The sequence below is a fragment of the Pomacea canaliculata genome, linkage group LG12 (assembly GCF_003073045.1).
Source record: "Pomacea canaliculata isolate SZHN2017 linkage group LG12, ASM307304v1, whole genome shotgun sequence".
Taxonomy (NCBI): domain Eukaryota; kingdom Metazoa; phylum Mollusca; class Gastropoda; order Architaenioglossa; family Ampullariidae; genus Pomacea; species Pomacea canaliculata.
In genome coordinates this window covers 23492646-23503146 of record NC_037601.1, presented here as the reverse complement: position 1 = coordinate 23503146, position 10501 = coordinate 23492646, and the positions used below count along the sequence as shown (strand labels likewise).

At 39.1% G+C, this 10501-nt stretch overlaps 1 protein-coding gene across 1 annotated transcript; it reads left to right on the top strand.

Moving 5' to 3' along the window:
- Positions 1–847: 847 nt before the first annotated feature.
- On the top strand, positions 848–10080 carry LOC112577048 (receptor-interacting serine/threonine-protein kinase 1-like). Its single transcript, XM_025259955.1, has 4 exons — positions 848–864; positions 3234–3450; positions 6356–6508; positions 8767–10080. Exons 2-4 carry the CDS (start codon positions 3384–3386, stop codon positions 9033–9035), a joined length of 489 nt encoding a protein of 162 aa, XP_025115740.1. The 5' UTR covers positions 848–864; positions 3234–3383; the 3' UTR covers positions 9036–10080.
- The last annotated feature ends 421 nt before the right edge of the window (positions 10081–10501 follow it).

The following is a 10501-nucleotide window of genomic DNA, read 5'->3' as shown; positions in this document are numbered from 1 at the left end:
TTCAAATAATTGCTAAGATTTTTGATGCACTTAAAACCCAAGTCTCATTAAAATGTTAAGAAAAAAACCCCCAGAAAACTGCAGAAATAGGTCATTAAACAGAAACATTGTTGAAACGAAGTATTTTTCAATGTATTTTGAACTCAACAAAATTAAGTAAAGAACAGATGTTTAAGATTTAGATTATATGGCAGTCTCTTTTATCACATTACAGTGCAATATCCTCCCATAGAAAGACTGGTAACAAAAAAAATCACATTTTATTAATTTACAAGGAAGGGACAAGGGATGAAGAAATTAACATAAATCAGAGATAGTAGAAACCTAGAATTTTGCAGTAATAAACATAAAGAATACCAGAAAAAAAGTTATTAGTTCTTCTAATATTAATAATGCCCTAAGAAAACAACCAGTAAAATAAGTAGACAAGCATAAAGTGTATTGTTTTGCTCGGTGTGCTTAAGAAAATATCTTTCTGCATTTAGATAATCCAGTCTATACAGATATTCATCTTTTCTCCATTATGATTTAATACCCTCAACATTGTGTTTAAGGCTAGAGTAGATTGGCACAGTAAAAATGACATAAATGGATCCAATCATAATGCTGCTAGTAGGACAAAGCTGATATTGTGTTCATCTTCTGTTTTTGATGGGAATACTTAAATGAGGGTTTTTTTTTTGGTGGCACTAAAGGGAAAGAATTAAAATAGGTTGATATTCCTACTGTCAGTTTGCAGCTGCTGGCTAAAGATGATTACAGACTCTGTTGCTGATGCTGCTACTTCTTCTGAAGCTTGCAAACCATAAGGATATGTGAGGCAATGTCAGTGAAGATATCAGAGAGGCAATACTTATAAAGCTGGTAGATACTAAACCTCAAGATAACAATGTTGGCTTGATTTAAAAAAATTAGTATCTTAATAGTTATAATGTTTTAAATAACTTTTTAAAAATGTAAATATACTGTTTTATTAAAAAATGACACTTTTAAAATACTTATCTCCCTACATTGAATTATAGATTGTTTCTTTAGTTAACAATTTTAAAAGCAAGGTTACTCATAGCAGGACAAAAGTTACATACTTTTAAAACTGTTTTAATGCCATCTTGGATCATTTCTGTGGCAACAAATTGCACCACATATAATAACCTTTTTGAACTTTCATTTAATGTCAAAACAAATGATATCAAAACAGCAGAGATATCATGAAAGTCTTTGATTTTCAATTTTCAATTAGCCAAGTCTTGTCTTATGGTGTTAGGGACCACATGAGGTAGGGGGTTTTACCTTTCTTTTTGCACACCTTTCATAAAATTTCCCTTCTGCAAGTTCCTCAGCCAGGTAGGTTTAGGTCATTGTCATATCTTTTTATGTTGTTTCTTCTTATTCCTATTCACCCCCAGTAGAGCATAGGGCTGCAACCACACCCCACCATCGGACCTGGTTCTGGGCATTCCTTTCCAGTTGTCATGCCAGCTGTCTCTGCCTCTCTGTGGACTGATCTCCTCCATGTCTGTCTGGGTCTCCCAACCCGGCCAATCCTATGTGGGTTCCAGCCCAAAGCTTGTCTTGTTAAATTGCTGGCTTTCACAAGGTGTGACCAATCCAACCCCACTTTCGCTTCTTGATGTCTTGGCTGGCAGGATTTTGGTTGGTTCTCTCCCACAGGTGAGATCTTCTTTTTCACTATTGGAGATCTTCTCGGGCCATCTGATGTTGAGGATGTGGTGCAGACATCTGTTGACGAATGTCTGTATCTTGTTGGTGATGGCATTTGTCACCCGCCATGTCTCAGATCCATACAGAAGGACTGACTTTACATTTGTGTTAAAGATGCGGATCTTGGTGTGTAGAGATAAAACCTTGGAGTTTCAGATAGGTCGTAGGGTGTGGAATGCAAGCCTGGCTTTGTTTATTCGGCTTCTTACATCTTCATCTGTACCTCCATTAATCGCCAGTTTATTCTATGCTGTGGTAAGTTCAAAACTACTTTGTCTTTAAATCAAATAATGTCCAAGTTTCTAAGTAAATTCTTGGTTAACAAACTTTCAGTAGGTGTAAATTCATATCAACCAGTGTTAAAGCTATGTATTTAATCTACCATGCATATCATTGTCATATGACTAACACAGCATGTAGCATTTTTTTCCCCATGATTTTGAGCTTTGTTTTCAGATGTTTATGAATACAGTGTTCCCTCGTTTATCGCGGGGGATAGGTGCTATGATCAGCCGCGATAAACGAATTTCCGCGAAATAGGGACATACATGCAATAATAATATATACATGTAAAACAATATCATGTGAGTGTAAAGTATTATATTAATCATGGTATTAATACAGTACAATAACAAATTAGTGTAAAAAAAATTATAACTGTACTCAGAGAAACCCAAAAAACTGATTCGAACTGGCTGCGAGATGGGAGATAACAATCATGGCTCGTCGCTTACGCATAGCAATGGATTTCTCATACACAATTATTTCTTTCGTCTATCTACAAAATAACCATGGTATTTTAATAGAAATACAAATATAGCTACATTTTTCGTCTTTTTCCTGTTGAAATGAATCTATGGTATTTTGTAGAACGATAACTTCACTCCCAGCACGAAAATAGCGATCGATACTTTGAGCACTTCGATGGATTAGTAAATTTATCAAAAACCGCGAAGTTGTATTTTGTGAATCCGCTATGAGTTTCGCTTCGTGCGCATGCGCGCAGACTATACCATACGTTTAGATACGCCCGGAGGTTTCGATTCACTACGAGGGAACACTGTATATTATGATCGTTCTCCATGTCTATGCTCTAATTATTTTCAACTACAGTGTATTTTTATTTTAATGTAGATGTAAGCTTCTGTTTCTGTCAAGTGGTTACTGCTTCTGGCAAGTCAGTCCTTACTCATTTTTTTTTGGTCATCTCCATGTGTGGGGCAGCAGGGTGATGCAACAGCGCCTATCACCAATATGGTGAGGTTAGGGTGTCCTGGGTTCAGCTCTTGTCTTGGGCACACTATTCTTTCTCTGCATGAGGCATCTGTTTACAGGGCTGGCATCCTTGTCGTGATATAGTCTTAGTTGCTGGCATGTAACATCAATTCCCCTCCCCCAACCATGTTGTGTGCATCCTTAGATAGCTGAGTGCACTTTAAAAAGGCACTATTTTTATTCATGTTGTTGCTTGAAAGAGGATACACTTTTTTTTTTTAATTTCTACCTTTCAGTCAGGCAGACCTATACAGTGTTCTGACGACATTGAGAAACAAGGAGGTCATCCATCAATTTTTCAGACTGGACAAGAAGTAGATCCCAATAACCAACAACCTTCTGAGTCTCTACAGACTGATGCAGAACTTGCCACTCAGGCACCAAGAATGAGAGGCAACCAGATGAATACAGCAAGCAACAGACCTGAGAGTCCTGACATCGTTAAAATAGAGAGTAGGTTTTAATGAAAACATTTTCCTGACATTGTTAAAATACATAGTAGGTTTTGATGAAAACATTTGCAAGACAGATCTCTGATGTGGCAGCTTTAAACATGAGTAGGGCACACCTTGCTTGGCAACATGCTGATGGCGCGTTAACAGTTTGAAATTTTGTGTAACATGGCACAGCACATCATGCCAGATGCAATTTTATGTAATCATTGTTGTGGAAGTGATCCTGTTGATGCTGTAGATTCATTTCTATCAGGATGAGGCACTGCAAGATTTGTTCATCTATGGCCTCTGCCCGTGGCACCTGTTTATAGGGCCAGCTGTTTTGTGATGATATAGCTTTATTTTCTGACAGCATAAAACTCCAATTTCCCTCCCTCCCCTCCTGCCTGCCCTGAAGTGGTGGCCTGGAGGTGGTTAAGTATTGTTTTGAACATCATTTTGCAAATGTTCAGGATTTCCTTTCTCTGGAAGTGGTATGACTATTGACTGAATTCATAAAGTTCTCAGATCAACCTGCACAGAGTAGTGAGAAAAGAGAAAAGATGAGTTTGGGGTCTGACTGCTGTGCACAAAAGCAAGATGAACTACTGGGTATGGAACAATTTACAGTCATATTAACGAACACTCTCCCACATCTTCCACAGTGTGTTTTTAGTGGAAGTGCTGTGATCTCTGTTCCACTAGTTTGTACCATGAAAAGACAGTGGGTTAAGGTCTACAACTACTGCCAAATAATTCAGAGATAATAATAATAATGATGAGAATTTATATAGCGCCTTTCCAAAAATTTTTGCACAGTGCTTTACATAAATCATATATATACTAGATCATAAACAACTATGCACCCATATTAGCATATAACAGACATGCTCATCCCTACTACAGACGCTGCTCATACACAACATAAATACAGACATACATCATGCTCAGGATCAGGACAGGGTTGTTCTGAAAAGATGCGTCTTAAGTTTGGACTGTCAGTGCATTGAGCACTACACACTCTCAAGATCCATTTCAGAAGTATGCAGGTGTCTGTTGGGAGTGGAATTGTTTAGACTTAGTAATGAAAATGTCAGTCTAAATAATGATTGTGTCCTTAGCTTTTTAAGTCATCCCCAAAATTTTAAAAAGCTAATAAAAATTCCATTTTAAGCAACATGCTACTGACCTATTAATTCTTGCTTAGAATAAGTGTGGTTGATTGTAAAGCAAAATATTTAGCTAATTCTTCCACTTTTAGAGCTGATGCAAGAAGGATGGCTGTGAATCAAATCGATTAAAATAAAGAAGGCTTAATTCAGTAGAAATTTAGGAGATAAATAGAATAGGTGGATGTCTTTAACCACACATTAATGTTTACAGCTACTATAGGCATACACACCTTCCTTACCTCTGTATGTGTCAGCACCATGTACATGATTACTTCCCCATCCGATATATACGAATTAAAATAAACTTAAATGTATACCAACTGCACCTGGTTTAGACACTGTCACCAATCAGCTGCTTACTCCCCTTACTCAAGAACATTTGTTCCTTAGGCTTTACATTTGAGTTGGTTCTGTTCGGTCAGATTCTTGGGCATTTCTTAGGGCAGCATTTTTTTTCTCCCCTACACTTTTTAATATTAATATTGAAAAATGTTCCAAGTTTGGATGCTTTGTATGTGCATGGCTTTGCTATCTGCATGCAAGGCACATCATCATTTCTCTTTTTATTTTATTTTCTAATACTACAATAACACTTTCTCACTGTGATAAAGTTGCTGGCATGGCATTAACCAACCAATCTTCATATATTGACTGAAGTACTAGGCATGTTGAATAGATTTGTTAAAAGTAGGAAGCAGTTATTAATAAATAAATAGCACATTTGTATAGCGCCTTTTTCCAACATCAGCCAGACTCAAGGCGCTTTACATATAGGCGTGCATGCACATCTTATTAATTTATTTATATAATAGTAATAAATAATATAATATTAATCAATACATCATATTAATAAAAGAAGTAAAAAAGTGTTATTGCTAGGTGCCATGGAACAGCCATTATCCCTTTTTTTCAGTGATCCAACCTGATAGGATCCAGTAGGCCCTGGTAGCAGAGTCTGATATAAAACTTGTCTACATGGCATTACGATGTAGGTATTTGCTAGGTTCTGTTGTAAAACACAAAGGTCTGGTGAAAACCTCAGGACACAGATTCACGCCTAATGAATAATTCTGTGCAATGTCTTGACAGCAGGAGCTGCAGTACCTGCGTCGGCAAAGCGATGGGCGTGTCACTGAGAACTTGCCCTCTGATTGAGCTCTTGGTAACCACCAAGTTATCTTTGAACACCGCCCTCCCATCATTGTCAGATAATGTCACCTAAATCTCAATAAACTCTAGACAGAAACACAGAGTTTGGAATCAATGGATGATGTGAACTGTTTGCTGTGGTTGGGTAGAAAGAAGTTAGCAACTCCCAGATACTCTGTCACTGCATTACTCTCTCTCTCTCGCAGTCCTGTTTCTTGTCATTTATACAGCTGACTGAGCCCAGAAATGACAGATGACTTAAGACTGTTGCATATCTCTGTCCAACCCTTTGTTTGTTGCCTTGTTATCCTGTGGTGCCACACTGCTGGTGATGTGTAACATGGTCTTCTCGCAGTTTTTCATAGACATTCATCTGCGTCTCCAAACATCATTAATTATGGCAGAAATGTTTGCTTATAATTTATAAAAACTGTATCCTTTTATCTCGTATCTTAATGATTTATTAGCATGATTGCCATTAACTTGTTTTTTCTCTTTCCTTCCTCATTCAGCATTTTTATAGTTCAGAGTAGTTTACTCATTGCTGTGTTATGGCTGGATCACTGTAGTACAAAATCTGTTGTTTTTTGTTTTTGTTTGCAGCGAAAGGGTGCAGAATTGAAGCTACAGGACTAGCAAGAGCACTAAAACCTGGTGCAATGCTTCAGGTAGGAGGCGAGACAAACACAACAATAATCAAAGGAGGATCAGTTGGTCATACAAGATCTCATGTTAAAAACAAAAAGCCACTTACACGTAAGTGTTGTTAACAATTTATTTTTAACTTGTTGAGGCTGTTTGATTCCTTCTCTCATGTGTTGCCTGGACTCCTTGGGCCCAGCTTCAGAAGCTAGAGGTGAAAACCCAACCTCTAGTGCCTAGATGGGTGAAACAGCTGGAATACCCCATCTTCTTCTGCATTTGCCATACAGAGGACCTGTGTTAGGGGAACCTGGTTTGGTTTATTTTACTCACATCTGGTTGTGCAATGCCCCAGCTTTGTTAGGTCTTTGCAAGGCCTTAGTGATGGTTTTCACTGACCTTGTTTTTGTCCTACCTGTCTTCAGCCACAAGTTTTGCCGTTCTGTCAGCCTCCTCATTGCCTTCAATACCACAGTGTGAGGGTGTCCACTGAAGTACCATTTTTAGTTTAGTTTATTCCTTGTTACTCCTCCAGGAGCATAGGGCTGCAACAACACCTCGCCAGCGAACCCGGTTTTGGGCAGCCCCCTTCAGTTGGGCCCATGTGGTTCCAAAGTCCTTTGCCTCACTTTCTGCTGTTCTTTTCCAAGTCTGCTTTGGTCTCCCAACTCTCCTCTTCCCCTGAGCGAGCGGTCCGGTGGTGCAACGGTTAGCGCCTGTCACCAATACAGTGAAGGTTGACTGCGCAGAGTTCATTTCTCGTCTCGGGCACGCTGTTCTTTCTCTGCACGTGGCATCTGTTTACAGGGCTGGCTGCCTTGCCTTAATATAGCCTCAGTTGCTGGCACGGTGTAAAACACCAATCCCACCTCCCTCTTCCCCTGAAGGTTCCATTCAAGTGCCTGCTTTGCAGTGGTGTCAGCTGGTTTGTACAGTGTGTGTCCTATCCACCCCATTTGTGCCTTTTGATGTCTTGGCTAGTGGCATTCTGGTTGGTACTTTTCCACAGGCTGCTGTTGGAGATCTTTTCAGGCCATCTTATTCCCAGAATATGGCACAGGCATCGGTTGGTAAAGGTCTGGAGCTTGTTGTTGATGGTGTTTGTCACTCTTCAGGTTTTAGAACCACACAGTAGAACAGCCTTCACATTGATGTTGAAGATGCGGGTCTTACTACTGAAGGATAATGCTCGGGAGTTCCAGATGGGGCGTAGGCTGTTGAAAGCATGCCTGGCTTTGTTGATGCAGCTTTTGATGGCGTCATCTGCTCCACCGTCCTTGTTGACACTGCTCCCCAGATTTGTGAAGCGGTCTGTTTCTTGGTTCTCTCCTTGAAGTTGGATTGGGAGTTCCTTCTCATTACTTCAGTCTTGTTTCTGTTGACCTTTGAACCAGTCTTCTTTGCTTCCTCTGTTAGCTTACTCAGTTCGGTTTGTGCATGTTGTTGCCAATGAGATAGAAGACTGATGTCATCTACAAAGTCCAGATCTTCTAGCTGTTTGGTGAGAAGTACCATTTTTAAACAGTTAATATTTCTCAGTGTTTGATGTCAGGTAGTTGGTTATCATTGGCAGCCTGCAGCACAGACAGGGCATCTATTGCGAACACAACCTACAAATCGGATGTTGCTCTGCCACTGACACTATTCACTGCACAGATCAGGGCTTCTATTTCAGCTCTCTTCGTGCTGCAGCAAGAGCGTGGTTATCATCTGCCTCTGTCCATGAAGGGTACTGGATGTATACCCCAACTCCTCCATTTCAGATGGCATCTGTTGCTGACCCATCTGTGTAAGCCAGTATCTAATGTTGTTGAGGAAACGTTTCTTCTAGCATGACGAGCGCCAGGGTTTTCTTGGTTATATTGCTGTTTGGCCCTGGTTGTGAAATAGGGAACTGTGGTACAGATGGAAAAGTGCACAGAACCCACAAAAAACATTGCATACCCATAAGCACATTAAACAAATTTTCCACAAAGCAAATATACTATACCACAGACAAACCTGTAGTTCAAGTAGCTATCTTAAACGTCCTTTATTTGCCGCGATAAGCCCTCTTGCTGGCACAGCATAAAACAATAATATACAAATCGGTGACCTTGGAACACAAGGGCCAAAATAAGTCTCATGCCATCCTCTTTGATGGCCGCACCATGCTTTCATTAGACTTTTAACATTTTGTCCCTTTTGCATTACACCTTTTTCTTGATTTGCATTACTTGATAGCTATTGTTTTGCTTCTTTATATATGTTATTTCAGATATGTTTGACTCATTTGACGGTTGAATTTCTCACTATGACACAGCTTTAAACAATTATTACAAATTCTAACAATGCTTTAGAGTGCATAAAGCTTAGTAATTTTGTTTTTTCAGGCAGTCAGCGCCATCCTACACAGAAAGAGCTTGACATGTTGTGTGAAAACTTAAACAGGGAGTGGAAGAATCTTGGCCGGTGTCTTAATTTAGATGATCCTCAGTTGGATCATATTGGAGAGGATTACAGAGGGGATGGTCAGCATGAAATAAACTATCGTGTCTTGAAGAAATGGAAAGAAACATTTCCTGAATGTTATACAATAGCTGTATTAGCAAATGCACTAAAAGAAATTGGACGAGGAGATTTAGCAGATGAATTGCAGTAACAACAGGGATCAGTGTGAGAGAATGGACATGTCTTTAAAAACAGGGAAGCTGAGGGGTAAGGGACATTTCTACTGTGAGGCCTTGTATCCATTTGTCACCTTTTACACACACTTTAATTTGTTTTCCATGTCAGCATGCTTTTGTACACCCCATATGCATCTGCCATCACTCCAGCATGATAAACATGGCTGTGAAGACAAGATCACAATTGTCAGGTGAAAACGAGATCAATACACAACATATATAACATATAGGTGTGTATGGGCAAAGACTTAACTGATGGCATGTGGGTGGAGGGGTAAAAGGAGTAAACTAATAATAAAACTAAGAAGACATGTTCAATCAGCTTGTTCTGTCTTCTCAGTGACATCACAAGCTTGTATCACTGGACTGCTGGCAGACGATTTTTTCCAGTTAGCTGCTAAAACGAGGCATTAGACGATAAAGCTTTTGGTTTATTCACATTCTTTGTTTAGGCTCACCAAGACTAACAGTGGATCAAGTGTTGGTCTTGGCAGACAGCAGTCCTCCTGTACACGTCCATGGTTACATTTTTCATTACCTTAGCTGATAGCTTGTGGCATAAGAATATTAAATGTCAGTTATTGTCACCAACAGGTACATCTGAAAAACTGCAATTTAAACTTAACAAGTGATTGAATCATTATATCCAGTTCCAACAAAGAAAGGAGGAGAGGGAGGGAAAGATAATAGGGGGGAAAAAAGGTGACCTACAGGAGTAAACTTTCAAATTATTGTGGCCTTAGGGTTTGTAGTCTGTAGAATTTGTATCTGGCTTCCCATGTGCACTGGTTTGGCAGTGCTGGTTTCATGGATTGCTTTACTTTTCAAAATACTTTTTTTAACTTGGCTTTGTCTGTTGCTGAGAAATCAAGATACAACCCATTAAAAAATATGACTTAACCCCATTCCTTGATTTTCGAGGGGTTTCAAATTCAGTAGATTTTAAAACAGACTGCCTCAGTCTGACTGTTTACATATATTGTGCAGAAATCACATAAAATAACTTTACATTATGAAAGAGACTTCTTGTTTGTTGTTTTTGCATGACAGTTGATTGTGCTTCATTATGATCTTGTGCAGAAGTCACGTGTTGATAACAACATAAACTTTTTCAAGAGTAAAGGTGATAAAAAAAATAGTGATCAAAGTGATACTGCAATCGCCATTGTAAATTCTTTTGGTGTGGGAAAAACTCAAATACAAAATAAAATCAAAGTGAAAGGGGCAATTCTGGAAAGATGGCATGGTGGCAGAAGTGGAGATCTAGATAATTCATAAGAATTTGAATACGGTTAAAGTCAAACATCTTTGGGAGAGGTTTTGTGAGGAAAATTCCATTGGATAACTAATTCAGGAAAAAGCTCTGGCAGTAGCTGGAGGATTTGACATTTTCCAGGTCTTGAACGGCTGGCTTGTAAAATGGATGAAATGTCACAACATT

Bases quoted from the DNA above. Each gene is read 5' to 3' on its own strand.
- LOC112577048 (XM_025259955.1), top strand. From the start codon at position 3,384: ATGAGAGGCAACCAGATGAATACAGCAAGCAACAGACCTGAGAGTCCT. The intron at 3,451-6,355 runs GTAGGTTTTAAT...TTTTGTTTGCAG, and splicing joins TGACATCGTTAAAATAGAGA to CGAAAGGGTGCAGAATTGAA. The intron at 6,509-8,766 runs GTAAGTGTTGTT...TTGTTTTTTCAG, and splicing joins AAACAAAAAGCCACTTACAC to GCAGTCAGCGCCATCCTACA.